Source organism: Biomphalaria glabrata, chromosome 5 (genome assembly GCF_947242115.1).
Source record: "Biomphalaria glabrata chromosome 5, xgBioGlab47.1, whole genome shotgun sequence".
In the NCBI taxonomy this organism is placed as follows: domain Eukaryota; kingdom Metazoa; phylum Mollusca; class Gastropoda; family Planorbidae; genus Biomphalaria; species Biomphalaria glabrata.
The window spans coordinates 23029857-23049384 of record NC_074715.1 but is presented as its reverse complement, the minus strand read 5'-3'; the positions used below and the strand labels follow the sequence as shown (position 1 = coordinate 23049384).

At 34.0% G+C, this 19528-nt stretch overlaps 1 protein-coding gene across 5 annotated transcripts in view; it reads right to left on the bottom strand.

Moving 5' to 3' along the window:
* Positions 1-19528, bottom strand: part of LOC106060096 (uncharacterized) — a 52820-nt gene that overhangs the window by 25935 nt on the left and 7357 nt on the right. For 2 of the 5 annotated variants that reach the window (XM_056030736.1, XM_056030741.1), the window contains exons 10-25: positions 18931-19259; positions 18428-18600; positions 18248-18322; positions 15676-15893; positions 14887-15058; positions 14385-14610; positions 13744-13826; positions 13338-13558; positions 12188-12352; positions 11266-11472; positions 3923-4039; positions 2866-3000; positions 2513-2656; positions 1600-2126; positions 964-1255; positions 536-762 (exon numbers count right to left, since the gene is read on the bottom strand). In XM_056030736.1, coding sequence (XP_055886711.1) covers positions 536-762; positions 964-1255; positions 1600-2126; positions 2513-2656; positions 2866-3000; positions 3923-4039; positions 11266-11472; positions 12188-12352; positions 13338-13558; positions 13744-13826; positions 14385-14610; positions 14887-15058; positions 15676-15893; positions 18248-18322; positions 18428-18600; positions 18931-19259 — 3311 coding nt within the window. The remainder of the gene's footprint in view (positions 1-535; positions 763-963; positions 1256-1599; positions 2127-2512; positions 2657-2865; positions 3001-3922; positions 4040-11265; positions 11473-12187; positions 12353-13337; positions 13559-13743; positions 13827-14384; positions 14611-14886; positions 15059-15675; positions 15894-18247; positions 18323-18427; positions 18601-18930; positions 19260-19528) is intronic. The other 3 variants (XM_056030740.1, XM_056030737.1, XM_056030738.1) reach the window with 3 other exon arrangements.

The following is a 19528-nucleotide window of genomic DNA, read 5'->3' as shown; positions in this document are numbered from 1 at the left end:
AGTGGATGCAGGGCTAGGTTGAACACAGAAACATTAGAAATGCTGACATTTCTCAAATGCATCCCTGATTGTTAAACTCACAAACTTACATTATGCTATCATCATCTGTGTTCAATGTCATTTAATCATGTCATCACATTTACTGCTTCATTCTTTTGTGTACTTTGACTGCAGCTATTTGTAATTTGAATGTTTGATGTTGCAATAGCTAGTATGTTCCAAATTATTTGTGATTTATCATTATTTATGTCAGGTTTCAAGTTCAAGTGTTGGAACTAATTCATTACATTGGACCTTATTACTTAGTTTTTATTTTGCCTAATTTCATACAAATCAAACCAAACATGAACCTGAACTTTGGATCTGATCAAACAAAATTGAACATACTCATTACTGGACCAAATCAAACTCAAACATCAAATCTAATTAAACTTAATAAGATGGGTTCTATTCCCACTTCTAATTCAAATTTGGTTTGATTAATTAAAATCTAGTCAGTCTGTACTTAGACTTGTTGAACTGATAATTAATATACTTGAGAAATAAATTGATCAAATGTTCTATTTTTCTGTTATACCTTGCAGGCTTGTTAGTTGATTGTCTTCTGCTAGAACTAGACCTTGACCTGCTTAAATGTTTGCTGGACTGCTGTAGTGAACTTCCCTTGGCAACATCCTGTTGACTACTTCCATACTTGTACTCCAGAAGCCATAAAGATAATAGTATTAACTGTGCAGGAATATTCAGCCTTATTTTGGCCTGCTAGCAAAAAAAAAAAAAGAGTCATAATTTTAAAAGAAAATATATTTTATCTATAACCAAATATCTATCTACAGTGAACAACAGAAAGAATATATTAGCATAAGATAAGTAAATACTTTTAGACCAACAGTCATGTATGAAAACTTCACTAACACACACAACATAAATGTATGAACAAATAATTTGAATAATGTGACCTACTGGAATTTCAAGAATGTCCTCCATCCCAACACATCCAAAAGATTTCTTCCCCCACAATTCTAGCCATTCCACTAACTGTTGTAGTGTTGTGTACTTTTGACCAAAGTTGACAGTGAGTGACCAGTTCAATTTATCTCCTTCTCTGAAAGAGCTAGGCTGAATAGTCTCTCTGGACATTGCAAACCTACTGGCCATGCCAGAAATGTTTTGTTGACTCCCACCAGCCTGAGTAGATGATGGCGTCACGCCCATGATGTAGTGGATATCATCTAAGCATGGTTCACTCTCTGCCCTACATGCAACACACATTCAAGACATATATAGTTATGATGAATACAAATCAAATTTTCATTATAACATATATACCCCCTTAGTATTTCTAGAAAATTTTACAATGAAAAAAAAATCAAAATGTAAATAATGTAAATTAATAGATAATTGGCATTGATCAAGAACTTCTGTCTTTAAAAAAAAATATTTTTTTGGCCATGATAGCACATTACCTGGTAATATTTGAAACAATATACTCAAAGATAAATTATCTCTAGATCTAAAAGAATATCTTCCAAAATGGAAAGAACTTGTCAATAAGACATGTTAACATTTAACTGATCATTAAGTGATGAAAGGGTGTACCTGTAGACAACTGCATGACTTCTCTCAACTGGTATTTCAATCATACTGTTTCCTCTAAACAACCCAACAGGCATTAGTTTTTTAGATTTTCTAGAATCATCTGCAGAAGTCAAAGTCTCCTGAAAGCTTCTTCTGCGAGGAAGAGAAGAGCTTCTTTGATGAATTTTTCTTTCGTTTGCAGCTCTGTTCAAAGCCTGGGAGATGCCAGAGGTAATGGACAAACCAGAAGATTTGATTTGCATTGGGACTCGCTGAGAAAAAAACTTCATCTCATGACTAACAACGTCTTCAGCAAACACCTGAAGTAGCGGGAGCCTGGAGACCCTCGTCTTCTGAGAGCTGACCTCCATTATGTGTGTGAATCTCAAATCTACAAAAGTGTCCAGAAAGTCAATAAAAGATTTCCTGGTTTCAAAAGGTCTGGAACCAATGTTTAATTCCATGGAGACATTTTTACTTTCACTGAAGACAAACTCTTCATATGTTCCAAAACAATGTTGTTTTTTCTTCAATACTTTCTCCATCACCTAATGGAAAATATATTATTACAGTCTCAGCCAAATGTGTAGGCAGGATGAGACTAATGTCATGATGACACAACTATAGTAGTCAAAACTTAGTTAAGCAAATTTCCTGTACAAATAAAAATATTTTCAAATCTATAGGCAAAATATATTAAAATATTTACTTCTGAATATGTATATAATGGAGAGACTATGACAACAAATATTCACAACATTTACTCTGAAATATTTCTGACAATTCAAATTGAAAAATTAAAAAATTACATTTCTTAATGCAGTAATGTTCTGAAACATTTTTTTACATCCAAATGTTATTGCTAATTCAAATTCTCTAGCTTGTAAAGAACAAAAAAAATCTAGAACTATTTAGAGAAGAAAATGTAGCTCACCTGACACTGTTTATAGAAGTAAACACTCAAACTCAATCCTCTAGGACTAGAGCCCAAAAAACTGACAGTTTTCTTTGTATCAAGATCTAACAGGAGTCGGTCCCCTACAGATTTACCATCAGAAACTGGTTTAAGGATTATGCACTGAAAAAACAAAATGGAACTTTAAATTACTTGCATTTCCTTTTTTTCAACAAAACAAAGTATAACATTTTAGAACTTGTGCACTTAAATACAGTTGTTGTTTTTTTTGCTATCAAATTACTTCCAAACAATACACATTTTTGATCCAGAAAAACCAGTGCACAAAGCTACTTGCCAGAAAGCCATACAACACATACAAAATACTGTACCTGCCAAGAAGCCATCAAACGTTCAAGTCTTTCCTGTACCTCAGGATGAAGGTTCTCTATATCATAAAGATGTTCAGCAAGAATATTGGCTGTATCTTCTGTGGCTGGAAGATCTTGGAGTAAAGCCAGGATAACCTGCAGATAGAAGAACACAAAGTGAATGAATTTTTCAATACAGTTCTTGCAATATGTTTTTGTGAATCATTAATAGTAAACATTTTTTTTTCAGTTTTATATACTATATAATTTTTTTAAATTAACTAGACAATACATCAAGTTTTAGTCTTATTTTATATGTTTTAGATGTTCCCACAATACATCAAGTTTTAGTCTTATTTTATATGTTTTAGATGTTCCCACAATACATCAAGTTTTAGTCTTATTTTATATGTTTTAGATGTTCCCACAATACATCAAGTTTTAGTCTTATTTTATATGTTTTAGATGTTCCCTTCAGAAATAAGTTGAATGCATCTTAGCCCAAACTTCCTGGAGGTCAACAGCAGATGGCTGTAAATAGGGTTTGAACAATGGACCATTGTGATGACAGTCTAAGGTGCAACTATATGGCCAGGCAACCATTTAATCACTTAAAGCAGCCACTGTGTGCTTCTCTTTTCTTCTGATGAAATACGGATGTTACTTCAAAAAATGAAGATGATTACATCCTATGTCTCCTTAAATTTGTTTGTATAATAATGCTAAGCAAAGCAATAAAAAATGAACACAACAGCCACTCAAGTAAGACAACTCTCTAAAGTTGTTCACAGAGAAAATATAAAAAATAAAATGTACTTGAAATAATGTTAAATTTATCTATAAATAACTTTAAAAAAAAAAAAGCTATAAAAATGATATAATGATTATTATTAATAATATTATTATAATTATAAAATGATTTTCTATAAATTCTACAATTTGTTTAGTTGTTTTATTTTTACTGCTTTTTATTTCTTTTTTTCTGGCTGTTCTCCTAACACAACCAATCATACTGTACAATGGCTAAAAAAAAACAATAACTTGGTATAGGAAAAAAAATAATATTTGGAGCACTTACTTTATAAATACTTGCTTCATCAGCTAAATAATGAGAGTAAGGAACTAAATTAATAGCCCATTGTAGAGATGTAAAACATTCCCTCAACCATTGTTCATTATTTTCTACATCTAGACCCTAAAGAAAGTCAGCCAAAAATTAAAAACATAATCAGAGCATGAAACAAAATATAACTTTAATTTTTTGATGAAATTTTAAAAACAATAGTTTGTATTCATTTTGAAAATTACTTTTTTGCTGATGAAGACCTGCTGATTTTTAGATTGGGAGGAGAGAGGTGACCCAACTTAGAGCCATGAAGGTTATCAGGATTAATAAAAAATATTAAAAATATAAATAGTAGTAGCATAAATTGAAATGATGATGCACTGTGGCTGTCACAGTCCAGTTTTAGAACCTCTGTGACATGAAGTGACACTCAGTCACCTATTGTAACATTCCGTGCGGGCAAGCACGAGGTTATGTGAATAAGTTAAAGGACTCTAAAATAAGGGTCAAAGTTAGTTAGTGAAGAACTCCAGCAGAGAGTGGATGTACGATTTTCTCTGTCTGTAATATGTACCTTAATGAATTTGATTTAATGTTAACTTGAGAGTTTTCTTCGGATTTATATGTTGAACATTTCATTGATGTGATTGCTTATTCCACATGGCATGAACAGCCAGTATTTATTGGTGTATATTTTGTGACGGCTGAAGTCGCCAGTATTTTCTGTAATTTGTCTTGTATATAATAAACTTTACGTCTGCTACCAGTGTGTTCATCAGTAATTCCAAATGTTGTCATTGGAGACTTTAGTATATTAGTAATGTTGCGCACTCGCAAATCTAGTGCGTCTAATAAAGTACATCGTTAAGAGGAGTATCATAGCCGTACCAGAAGAGGTACCTACAACACACGGACGCACCCACGCCGCTACGGCTACTGCCAAAACTAGGTAGCGACATTTGGTGGCCAGTATGGTAGCCAGTATGGACCTACAACATAGGTGACATTTGGCCTTTGGTGGCCAGTATGTTGTGTTCTAGACACGCACGGACTCAAACACCACTCAAGCGAAACCAGCCACAAGTATTCAAGTAGATCATCATTGACCTAACCTGAGCCTGCACTTTTTCACCGGTTGACCTGACCCGTATTTACTAGAGTCCACTATTGTCGACATCTTGGGATTTAGCACGGCGTGACATCACCATCGGCAGAAGACAGCTGATACATTTGTGTGGGTGAAAAACTGAAGGCGTCGCTCGAAGACAGCTGATACATTTGTGTGGGTGAAAAATTCAAGGCATCGCCTGAAGACAGATGATACATCGTTTCCACGTCAGCGCTCGTCACCAACGTTTGACACGCTCTTGCATTGTCGAGGTTTCACCTTACATTGCTATACAGAAGGTCCTCCATTTAGACTTCTGTTCACTTATGGCCATGCTGTTTTTTTTTTCAGAGACTTTACATATTTGGATTATCTAACCTGAAGTCTTCCATTTAAGTACTGTTGGATTATTTGGATTATTTGGTGAATTATTATTTTGGATTATTTGGATTATTTTGTGGATTACTTTGGAGTACTTGACAGAACTTATCTGTATTGTAAATTTTAGCATTTGAGCCATCTTATGGCATTGAACTGGATTATTTTTCTTCTACCACTTTAATGCTCATAGTAACGTGTATTCTTAAATTGGATTACTTATAGTATACATGGATTATTATTCTTAAATTGGATTACCTATACATGGATTATCATTCTTAAATTGGATTACCTATACATGGATTATTAGTCAACCACCCAAGCTATTTGAGGATTAAACTACACGAGTCAACAAGAAAAAAGTCTGTAAGTCATTATTAACAAATTAAATACATGCATATGATTATAAAGTACATGGATTTTGCTTTGATATAGCAGTAATTAAACTTGATTGTTAGTAGAGTTAGTAATTGATAACTCTTGGCATTTTTGGAACCATATTTTGATTTCATTTTTCTAAGTGTTCTTTTAAGGGTGGCTGGAGAGGGACTATTTTATGAACTATCATAACAATAGGATCTATTAGGGTCTATCCTATTTGTTCTTTAACCTCTATAAGGCCCAATGCGTTTGAGGCTCTCCTTGTTGGTACGGAGGTCATAGAATATAGTGGGAAATTATTTATTTAGCTGTTGAGTCTTGTTTGTATTTCTGTCAGTGTACTTAATCTGTATCTATATTGTTGTTTGTTTAAAAGTCCTGTATCCATATATCTGTATTTCTCCTGTCACATTTCTACTTTTTATTAATTTCTTTAAAAGCAGACTGTGTTGTTCTCTATATTGTTTCTGTGTTTGTCCTTTTTACTTATACTGTACATATATTTTTCTTTCTCTTACTAATTTACATTTTTTACTATTTTACTCTGGCACAACAGCACACATGTATAGCATATATTGATATTTGTGAATATTGAATTTGAATAGTTTATAATTGAGTAACTGAGTAAATTTTGACCTAGATCTATACATTGGACAATTATCACTACATTCTTTCATTACATTGTAACCATTGATTGAATTTTTTATATTATTATGTAATATACACATGTTAAATAATTGACACACACTGTATTGACAAGTATAACACAGTACATTTCTTTCTTTTCTCACTTAACTAACTACACAAAGCATTAAACATGTCGTCCTATGACAAAATATTAGAGCTAGTGAAAGTCATGGAACTAGAAGGGGATGAGAAAAAGGAATTTATCAAAAAAGAATTAGAAAAGGCTGAGAAGAAAGAAAGGGAGGAAAGAGATAGGGCTGAAAAAGAAAAAGATAGAATAGAAAAGAAAGAAAGAGAAGAAAAAGATAGAATAGAAAGGAAAGAAAGGGAGGAAAGGGAAGAAAAGAAACAAATTAGAGATAGGGAAGAAAGAGCTGCTGAAAGAGCTCATCAGAAAACATTAAAAGAACTAGAAACTAAACAAAGAGAAAGCCAAGACAAAGTAGAGTTAGCTAAACTAGAAGCTGCCAAAACAAATTCCAACATTAATACCCAACAGTCTACAACAAAGCCATTCATCTCCAAATTCCACAAATATAATTCAAAAGATGAAACACTTGAAAACTATTTAGTCCAATTTGAGCACATAGCCTCAACCTATAGTCTTGACAATGAGGACATGGCCAAACACCTACTAGCAAATTTGTCAGGAGAACCCCTCAACATTATTTCCACTTTAACTGTAGACCAAAAGAAAGACTATGCAGCAGTAAAGACTAGATTATTAGAACACTTTGGAAAAAACTCAGATTTCTATCGTAAGCTATTCAGGGACACTAAATTGAAAAAAGATGGGGACTTCAACAGAATAATATTCGACATGAGAACTAACATGATAAAATGGTTAGAGCTAGCAAAATGTGACATCAAAGACCCGACACAAATCCTAGACATGCTACTTATTGACAATGTCCTCAACAACGTGACAGACTTAGTATTTACTTTCCTTAAGGAAAAGAAGATCAAGACAGAGACTGAACTGATAACGAATCTAAATCTATTTAAAGACAGTCACCCTGGACACACGATTGACAAAAGAGACCTACACCAACTAGTAGCCACAGCAACAACATTCAACAATAACAACAATGACAAATTCAAATGGTCCAACACCAAGACTTGTTTCAATTGTGGGAGAAAAGGTCACGTAAAAAACCAATGCAAAGCTCCTATAAACTACAATAACAATTACAGATACAGAAGCTACACTAGTTTCTACAACCCAAACAGCTACAAACAAAACAACAACAACTACAATAATAGACCATATAGACTACACCAGAGTGCAAGTCCCAATGAAAGAAGAAGTTTTGCAAACAGTTACCAGCACAATAGCTATAACAGAAACAGGCAATCTAGAAGGGACCAATATAACTACCACACCAACAACCACCCAAACAACTACAATAGAGGAAACAATAGAAACAACAGTAGCAATAACACCAACACCCATAGAGAGGAAAATGTAGCCTACATGCAAGCAAATAAGTCCAAAATAAAAGTCTTTCCATCCTATGTTAATTCTAAAGAAGTAGGATCAATTCGCGACAGTGGAGCCACGGCAATAATAGTTAAAGCCTCTTTAGTTGAACCAGGACAGTATCTAGAAGATACAGTAAAAGTGACCTATGCAAATATACAAAAATTCGATATTTGCAAGACCGCTAAAGTCCTAATAGAATCACCCTGGATTACAGGAGAACTAGAAGCCATAGTCATGGACACCCCAGCACAAGATCTAATAATAGGCAATGTAGATGGTGTAAAAGATCCAACACTAGAAGAAGTTATGCAATGGGCGGAAGATAGACAAAAATATTCCCTATTTAAACATAAGGCACTATTAGCTCAAACCAGATCACATAAAAAAATAACACCAGAAATAGAATGCCCCACTGTATTACTCAATGAAATAGGTATAACTAGGGAGGAACTAATAGATATGCAGAAAAATGACACCACAATACAAGACCTCTTAAGTAAAGATTATAACAAGATAAATTTAAATAACCACCATATAGAAATTAACAACTTAGCCATTAGATATAACAGGAAAGAAAACTGTACTAGACTTCAAATACTAATCCCTAAAACTTTAAGAGCTAAAATATTAAATATGGCACATGATGACCCCACAGCAGGACACTTAGGAAAAAAGAAAGTATATGCTAAGATAGCCAACAAATTCTTCTGGCCAAAGATGGGAAAGGACATTAAGAACTATGTAAACAGTTGCACAGAATGTGCCAAACAAAAAACAGTAACTAGAGCCCCATTAGAAAAATCAGATAAATCTCACCATTTTTGGGACAAAATTGCCATGGACATAATGGGACCCCTAACAACCAGCAGTAAAGGGAATAAATAGAAAAGCATTCCAGGACATGAAAATGTAATAGCTGACTTTTTATCCAGATACATAATACATGAAAATGAAGCAAGTGAAAATAATGACATTAAACACATCAGCCAGGACATCCTGACAGAATAAATAACCAGTACAAATCACTTAGAAACAAGCAGTAGTAGTCAACTAAGTCAAATTAACATTCTACACATTTTTCAAATAAGTCATGACACTTTATTGTTACACTTTTCTTTTGGGTCATGATGACATTTATGCTTATGATCAATAACAGATCATCTATTTTCTACTCATTGTATTTTATTGTCAACTTGTAATATGACAAATACCAGATGTGTTTATTTTGTGTGTATATATTATATTTCATTACTGATTGTGCACAGCAATGTAAACAATGAGATGTAAACAACAGTGAACTACTTGAACTGTTGACCTGAATTTTTTTTTCATAACAACTCACAGATGTAAATATTGTCTAAAATTTTTTACACACCTGAATACTACAATGAATGTTTATAAACATGGAAATTTGTTTACTATTGTACTTCAATACTACACTCAGACTATTTATAGTAGTCTTATGCAAGGTCAACCTTGAACTGGATTGACAAGTATCTGAAAATTTTTTTTCCATTTTTCTTGATGATGGCAAAACTTAGAATAATATTTTGACACAGCACATCACAGTTGTAAATAAATATGAAATTTTTTTTCTGTAATCATTTTGAGTAAATTTACTCAGTGTGTCAAATGATACACATTGATAATGTTGTGCATCTACAATTATAGTAAAACATTGGATGTGGAATAACTTGTATATTTTTTTCCTTTTTTATATTGATTAGCATGTGATTGTTTGTACAAATTTTTTTTCAGTACAAATGTATGCATAAAGTTTGTTAACACTTGATGGAGGTACTTTTCAATACAATTAATGTTACATTTCAGTGATTTTGCTCTCAGTGAATTAAGTATATAAATGATTTTTTTTGGACTCAGTAATTTATATGATGTTATACATAATTACTAAGATTATATAAGATGATATGAGCAATTGGAGTGAACTTACAGCACTTGATAGAATAATGGACTAAGCTCATATATATTTGTACAGTGATATTAATGTAAAATATATTTGTCAAAGATTTTTGGTCAAAAATCTTTTTGGAGTGTGGGGCGTATGTCACAGTCCAGTTTTAGAACCTCTGTGACATGAAGTGACACTCAGTCACCTATTGTAACATTCCGTGCGGGCAAGCACGAGGTTATGTGAATAAGTTAAAGGACTCTAAAATAAGGGTCAAAGTTAGTTAGTGAAGAACTCCAGCAGAGAGTGGATGTACGATTTTCTCTGTCTGTAATATGTACCTTAATGAATTTGATTTAATGTTAACTTGAGAGTTTTCTTCGGATTTATATGTTGAACATTTCATTGATGTGATTGCTTATTCCACATGGCATGAACAGCCAGTATTTATTGGTGTATATTTTGTGACGGCTGAAGTCGCCAGTATTTTCTGTAATTTGTCTTGTATATAATAAACTTTACGTCTGCTACCAGTGTGTTCATCAGTAATTCCAAATGTTGTCATTGGAGACTTTAGTATATTAGTAATGTTGCGCACTCGCAAATCTAGTGCGTCTAATAAAGTACATCGTTAAGAGGAGTATCATAGCCGTACCAGAAGAGGTACCTACAACACACGGACGCACCCACGCCGCTACGGCTACTGCCAAAACTAGGTAGCGACAGTGGCTGAGTGGTAAAGTGCTTGGCTTCTGACCCAGGGGTCCTGGGTTTGAATCTCTGTGAAGACTGGGATTTTTAATTTCAGGATCTTTGGACGCCTCTGAGTCCACCCTGCTCTAATGGGTACCAACATTAGTCGGGGAAAAGTAAAGGTGGTTGGTTGTTGTGTTGGCCACATGAAAACCTCATTAATCGTAGGCCACAGAAACAGATGACCTTTACATCATCTGCCCCATGGATCTCAAGGTCTGAAAGGGGAACATTACTTTTTTTTATAATTGAAATGAACCACATATTAATGTACACACATAGTGCACACCCTTCACAATGAATTCATTTTGTTGAAATTTCAAATTGAACAATCTAATAAATTTCTATGTCCTGATGGTGGACCACCATTACAAATAGATATGGCGGAACAATGCAGCTTTTTTATGTAAAGTTTATGTATCAAGTAGCAACCACCCTATAGTGAAGAGAATCCTTGGACCATGAACATTGTACTTTAAAATTAAATCAATGTTTGACTCAATGTTCATCTTGGCCAATGGTCATTGAGACACTGGACGAGAAATTCTGGCACTATCTTAGCACTAAAAGTATTCATAGAATGTGTCTTATAATGTAATGATGCTCCACTCTTATGATGAGAAAGCAATAGTGGAATAAAAATGTGTCCTACTCACCAAACTGAGATGTTTTTCTCTGTATCTCAGACACAGTGAAAGCTGGTCACGGACATGAAGTAACCACAACAGTGTACAGAGATCTCTAAAGCTTGACATGATTGACTGTACAGAGGAATCCTCTATCATTGGACTCAACTCAGACTCTGACTCCAAATACTGGGACAAGACATCTGGAAAGTTGATACAGGATCCCTCTGTGTTGGCCTACAAAGAAACAATGAATCCTCCGCTATGAACATTTCTTTTAAAATGGACCATAATTTACAGGTATAAAACCTGGTTACAGCAAACATTATGAAACCATTTAGACTAGTTTGAGGCATTAAGAGTTTTAGAAGCCCATTTATAAAAACAAAGTAAAGAGTTGTTTTTTTTATTGTTATCTGAATACTAGAACATATTAAGTAGTGTTCAAGCCATTATGCTAAGAGAGGAAAGAAAATCTCTAACAGTTTTTAAGAAGTGTGAATATATTGTTCAATGAGATATGTTGCTGAGAGGCCGCTTGGCTAAGTCTTGGTCATCTAACAAGGGGGATTGAATTTAAATTCAGACTTGAGCAGAGTTGTGTTTGCTGAGCAACTAAAGGCAGCATGGAAACCTTCTTCCCCCCACTAGTCCACAAGAGATTGGACTGTAGCGTACTGAGCATTCTATAATGTGTTATATAAAAGAAAAAAAAAAGTCTTTCACACTTTATATAAATATTTATTTATATATAAAGCAACTTTAGGTACCAAGTTAAAATTTACATTAAAATTATCAAATAAGAACATTATAATTAATCTTGAATGTGCTATGATATTGCTGTTTGTAAATATCAATCATTTATTTAAAAAATCAGAATCAACCAGATCACATTGATTATTGATCAAATCTACCAAAGCAATGACTTATCAATGTACTTCTAATGAGCTACCTTAAACTGTGCTGCTTTCTTGTGAGCATCATTTAACTCTTGTACATACCATCCCACAAGAGGAATGGACAAATGAGCTGCATTTAGAACACAGAGAGTTAACTGGAGGACTGATGAAACTCTCTCTCTCAGTTGACTTTCATCTTCTGCTTCCAGAGAGAAAGTCTGAAATCAAGTTTTCAACAAAGTCAAGACTTCATTGGTCACTAGTCATGAAATAAATGCATGTAAATATAAATAAAAAATACAAGTTCAAGATAATTATCTAAAGATAAGCTAAAGGTAGATGAAGAACACAGCAAAATATGATGTTTAAAATAAAGAATCATAAAAAAGTCAAACTATTATAGAAAATTATAACAACCCAACTTTTTATTACACAAATTATAATAAAGATTTACAACTGATAAAAAAAAATGTGTTTTTTAAATAATATCTCACAAATGCTTTCATTCGCATGACTATGATTGTCAGTCTCGGTTGACAGTGCCTGTTAAATGTTCACCTCTGGTTAAGACGGTAATAAGATACGTGATACTCCTGATATAGAAACAGGAAATGGAATGACTAAAATTGACTTTTAGTTAAGTCAGTCAGTCAAGTGCTATCCTTTGGACAAGGCAGTCAAGTAGTATCTTTTGGTCCAGTATGGACAGTAGTGACTTAGAGAGTCAAGTAGTAATTTTGAGTTAAGAAGAATCTTTTGGGCAGTCGAAGCCAGTGGTCACTTGAGACATGTATTTCTAGTAGTTATTATTCTGTACTAATTATTATTATTAAGTATTTGTTACTCGCTGTGATGTGGACGTTACTTGAAGTCTATTTTGGAGAATTTGATATGTTGGATATATTTGATACCGCTGTTATGCGGATGTGACTTTGTTTCTTATTGGATTATGTATGTTACCAAATAAACTTTATATTTTGTCTGCTGAAACAAACTTAAGTCAATCTGTAGTATCTATGTTTGTCACATGTCAAGTGTGACTCCAGGAAGCATGAACCCAGCATTCTTCAATATTACACATTACAACGTTACACAATTTAACATAACGTTTACAATGATCACTAAATTACTTACAGAAACAAAACAAAACACTACTTAAAATTATTAAAAAGAAAACAAACAGATCAATTGAACAAAATCTACCTTCTCTATTCTAGGAGGCTGTGGGCAGTAAGCTGGTGGTGCTGGTAAATAGAACTCTTTACAAACCAATGGAGTGAACAGTTTGACTATTGCTTTGAGCTGATTCACCATATCTTGTAAAAGCCAACAACCTACTTCAGTGTAGCCCATCAGGCCAGCAAGGGAAATGCTTTCAAGAATGGAAGTCATGTGATCCAAATCTGCCTGCTCACTCTTGAAGTCTGCACCATTTTAAAAAGAAGACTACATTAAGTCATTGTAATTCTTACATTAGAACTCTATATTGTACAGTGCTGTTTATCTTTTTTTTATGAAACTTGAAATTATAATACAATAATTTAGTTTATCAAAATGAAATTTCTTGTTTAATATAATCAGAAGATGTTATAACACATAATTTACTCACCAATTTTTACCAGTTTATCTAATCTTCTTCTTAAAATACCATCTGGAGAAAGCCAGTCTGGTAAACTCAATGGTTTGTTAACTCTATTGTAAGTTTAAAAAAAAAAGGTTTGACCATTTAAAGGTTGAACACACATTACTACATGTAACAAAAATATTTTGTTTAGAATATATCTTCTACTGATATGTATTTTCAAATGAAATATCAAGATTACTTGTGGTCTCAGCAAAGAAAGTGTTTTTTGAAAGGATAGAATAAGCATTAGAACAAATCTTGGTTTTTGTTTTTTTACCTCCAACATAAAGAATACTCTTGACACTAATTTTAGTCCCTTTTAAACAAAAGTTTTTCATTCACAAAAATGTTGGTGTAGGCTGGGGTCTATTGTAGAACTTTTGTTGTTGTTGTTCATTATGTTATTATTCAGATTAGTGGATCCTCTCTTAAGTATTAAAATCTGAGTAGATAAAAACTTCTAGAACAAGTCAAAAAGTTTGACTGATCGATAAGTAAGGGGGAAAAAAAACAAAACAACATAGATGTTAACAAAACAAAACATGGATAATACAACATTTAGGGTTTCAAGTCAAAGATAGAAGATAACTTTCTTAGTAAACTTAATGTCAATAATGTTGACTAACTTGGTATACAGAGGTCTTGCAATTCTTCTGTGAATGACATGAGCTACAGACAACTGATAGGCTGATTTCCAATCCCCCATCCTATCTGCAAACCAGACCGCTTCACAGACAAGTCCACTAAGCAGAAGATACTCAAGTGTCCTCTCAACACTCCAAATTTCAGACAACTTTTGGTGGCGAACTATGGCTACAATATCTTCATGATATTTAGGAATGATTCTACTATCTGTAAAATAGTGAGGGGAAAAAAAAAGTGCTTAGTTTTACAATTTCTTTCCATGTTTAATCAATGTTAGTTCAACCTGACAGTAAAGGCTATTCATGTGTAGATGTCATTTGTAGTCCTAGTTTTGTTTTCTTTTTTTGTGTTTATGTCTTAAAAAGTGAACTTTATTATAAGCAACTATAATTTGAGGGCTTTGTAGTCTTTTTATTTAAATGTATATGAAAAACAACAACAAAAATTAAAATAACTTAATCAATAACCAAATTTCAAACTCACTTGCAATGGATGTCTCATAATGTACAGCTGGTAGTGGTGCTGGGTTGTGAGGTGGAAATATGAAGACAGTCTGATTACTGAAGTAAGCTGCCATAAATCTGGCCAAGGATTGAACTAATTGCCTGATAGCTCTATCACGTATACAAGGTATCATATCAGGTTCATGTAGTGCCTGTAGCAATGATTCAGTAATATATAATGTATAAGTAAATTGTAGTGAAAATAAAGAGTACTACTAATGAACACACAATGTACTTGACATCTGTGGAAAAAATATGATAAAACAAGAGATGGTCAGGCCAAGAAAATCCTATAAAAATTTAGCACGATAAGAAAAAGTAAAGTACCCCTTTCAGACCTTGCCATCTATGGGGAAGATGATGTAAAGGTCATCTATTTCTATGGCTGACAGTTTACAAGGGTATCATGTGGCTAGCACAATAATTAACCGCCTTTACTTTCCCCAACTTAAGTCAGGTACCCATTAGAGTTGGGTGGACTCAGGAACATCCTAAAAATCCCTAAATTAATTATTCCATTCTTCAAGACATTCAAACCTGGGACCTCTCAGTTAGGAAGCCAATCACTTTACCACTCATCCATTGAGACATGGAAACTCTTATGTACAGAAAACTAAAAAATAAGACTATTGTGAAAATGAAAAATCATATGAGATATATTTTTAAACAATATATAAAACTTAGAACCTTTAAGGAAAATTGATGCACTGACATGATTCAATAATAAAAAAAAAACAACTAACAGTAGAATAACTATGATCTCCACTACCTGGACTCTTAATGTCTTAGTGATAAAGGTCATCAATGAAGGCTGTAGCTTTAGACTTAAGTCTTTTTCATCAGGATTTAAATCTTTGGCAAAGTTAAGTTTGGCTTTTCCAATGAGTGAGTCCACAAATGAGAGTGCAGCTGTGAGGTCATTACGCAGGATGTATGTATAGAACAATGAGTGCAGTACCTTGGATGCACTTTTTGTGTTTTGAACTTCTGGGGAGATATTTAGTTATTGATTTCAAATATTAGTGTCATATAACTAGGTTCTGCAAGGTTGTTAACGCCAGAAGTGGTAATGGTCTTAAGCCCATCATTACCTCATTACGTGACGTTTTGGCCACGCCGTTTTGGCGACAGGACGTTTTGGCGCGAGCCGTTTTGGCGACGGGACGTTTTGGCGATAATTTAATACGCACGTAACTTTTATAATAATGTTTATTTCACTCTACCATAATATTGTATGTATAGTTTGAATTCTCACACCGTTCAGCGAATTGTTTTTTTTTTAATTATAAAGGTTTTGCTTATTTCATGAATATAGGCCTATAATAAGTCAGATTCCTGAATGGTAATGACATGCTATATGTGAGTTCTGCTAATCGCACTGGATGACATTTTTGGATTTCTTTCCAAAAGATTTTGTTTTTTATTTGACATTAGTGTAATATACGAATTAGCTAAGTGTCACACTGTAATATAACAAAAACCATGTTAACATCTAAAGCTCTATTACGCTGAATGACGACAATAACTCCACACATAGTAAAGATCAAGACTCGGAATGTGGTCAGTACAAACTCTAACGTGAATCCACAAATGCAAACAAATACTATGGGCGACAATAGATAGAAACAAATTCACGACACTAAGATACTTTGAAAAGATATATTTTGAGAAATTGGGTAGGGGTGATTTGGGTGACACATCTCGCATTGACACAGGTAGAGTTAAACAAATGAAGACAAGACCAGCACCGAGCACTGGTCCTTGGCGTCATGCGTCTGGCGATCATCTCCTTGGGAATGGTCATTACATGTGACACCTATCCCGCCCCCTCTCTTCTGCTCACATTTCACTCCTTGTATATACTCTTTCCTCCACCCTTCCCCTCTCTCACGCGTAAGACGATAATCTGTTTCTAGCAGACATCCCTAGGTGCGAATTTATAATCCTTAATCTTTAATTCCGAGAGCGGCCCAAAGTCTACCCCTCTCTTTCAATCTCTTCGCCCCAACGTCTTTATAAGCTCGCGCAAAACATAGATATGAATAATTCTTTTAAAAGAAATAATACAATAAACGTACATAATGTACATTGCGCCAAAACGTCCCGTCGCCAAAATGGCTGGCGCCAAAACGACCTTCGCGCCAAAACAGCAGGGCCAAAACGTCCTGCTTCGTCATTACCTATAATAAAATGCTTCCAATGGCATGCATCTCAAAGCCTCTGACAACCAGTCCAACTCCTGGCTTTCAAGTGTGGTTCAGATACTGAGCATGGCGGAACCATTACCACCGACAGGAGAAGGGGCAAAGGCAAGCAACTGGCGCCTAAACCAGTAAGCTTCAGGCAGGAGGGGCTCGTTAGTCTTGGTTGGCTACCCATCTAGAAGAAGAAAAATTCTGAATCCAAACCTCCCCAAACATGGGAAAGGCTTCTGGAGACAACCCTGAGGAAAAATCAGGAGCTGGTGACCCTTAGGCAGATTGTGGCACACCATGCTACAGCCTGGCAGAGCCTGCGGCGCTACCTTCGGTCACATCAGCTGTGCGGAGAGGGGGGAACTGCAGTGTGGGCGACATCATTCCGACCATAAACAATGCCCAGGCTTTTATCTTGCTTGTTCGAGATGAACCAAAGTCGCTCTACGACTGAAGGAGGCAAACATAACTAGAAGCAGGCCTACATCAACAAAGTGTATCTTGATAGAACTAGAAGAAAATGTTTATGGAATGTGATTTTTATAGTTAAAGCAACACTAGATTTTTAGTTTCAACAATATTGGTTACATACCTATTTTTGTTAGGTCATAATGGAGATGTATAAAACAAGGAGTTTCTTAGAAGCATTATTTGGATTTTAAATTTTTGGGGAGATCTTCATTTGTTGTTGTTGTTTTTTCAAATATTAGAGTAACATAACTAGAAGTAGGCCTATATCAACAAAGTAGAACTAGAACATTTTAATAAAATGTGATATTTAAAATGCAACCAACACTAGATTTTTAGTTTCAATACTATTGCATCTATGCTAATTATTGTTTTTAAGAATTCATTAGTAAAATAAATAGTGCAATGATGAAGTCCATCTAAATGTTCATGGTGAGGATGAAATACAAAGTACCCATTTCTGTAATTAATGTACATGTTCTATACCCAACACTATGAGCAAGAGCCTTTATCAATGTAAGAATCCATTTAAAAGGAACACTCTCAGGGTCTTAAACAAACTCAACTCTAAAAACTTAAATCTGAGCTCTTTTTGAATCAACAAGAGAGTGTTTTACCACTTAGCAAGAAAATATCAAAGGTTTCATTAAGTAGAAATAAAATGAATGCTATCCTCACCTGGGTTTTTATTGAGTTGTTTCTGCCATGCCTGTATAGCCATTGTATGCCTGCCATCTAGACTGTATCTTTCTCCTGAGTATTAGTAAAATGGGAAAACAATATTGACATGGCTTAACTTTTGTTACAAAAAGTGATTAAGGGTGTAAAATAGCAATCTCTAAATGGCTATGTACTTACCAGAACTAATCTCTGGTATCTGTACTGGCTCCATGTCAATATCCATTTCTACCAAGTTTTGCTCTAAAGCCTGTTTCAATGTGTGCGCTTGTCTCATAGCCTGGGCACTCACATCATTACTAGACATATACTGGAGCACAGCTTTAAACAAAAGTTTCCAAGTTGAAGTCATCCTACACAACAAAATCATACAATAGTAGTTTATATTGACTAATTTTAACAGGCTACCCAACATTGGATATAGTATCAGGAATTTCTTATGTATCAATAGCAAAATATACATTTCTATCTTTAAGTTACTTGTGTCTGTACACTCAAACAAAGTTCAAATAACTTCCAGCATAATTTTAGAAACCATCTTCTTCCTTGCAAATATTGTACAACTTCTGACACCACAATTACCACTTTTATTCTCCAGAACAATGATAACCTAGCTAACACTGAACATATTTTTGATACTGTCTAAAATGACACATTATAAGAACCATACATCACTCCATTACCTTTTTGTTAAGTCTTTGTCTAACTGTAAAATGTCCTTATCTGCCAAATGATGAGCAACTTCACCATCACTAGAAACTGCAACCAAACTTTTTGACTTTAAATTATGTGGGATCACCACATAAGTGTTAAGAAGAGATTTTTCAGTGAACTTGAGAAGTGTAAAACAACCAGTTAGAGTCTTGATTCTAGGATCAGACTGACTGAGTCCAACACTAGATAGTATGGTACCAGACAACTTATGTGACAAATGTAGTACTGAAGGAAGTAGATAGCGCTGTTGGCAGTCAAACTGAAGAATGTCCATTAGTAATTTGTAAAAAGAAACTACCTGTTAAATTTAGAAATAATTTGAAATAAATGATACTATGGAAAGAAAAAAGATGTTTGGTAATTAGTAATAAATAAAATAAAATTCTAAATTAAAATTGTTTGCTGAAAAAGTAAATCTATAGAATATTTATTTTTGGACCATGTTAAGTGAGTGATAACAACTAGGCTAATAATATTAGATTTGAATTCTGATGTAAATACTTCTTTGATTTTTGTAAAGGAAAGTAAAACTAGTTGGTCTCCTGGCATTTGAAATGTTGTTGACCA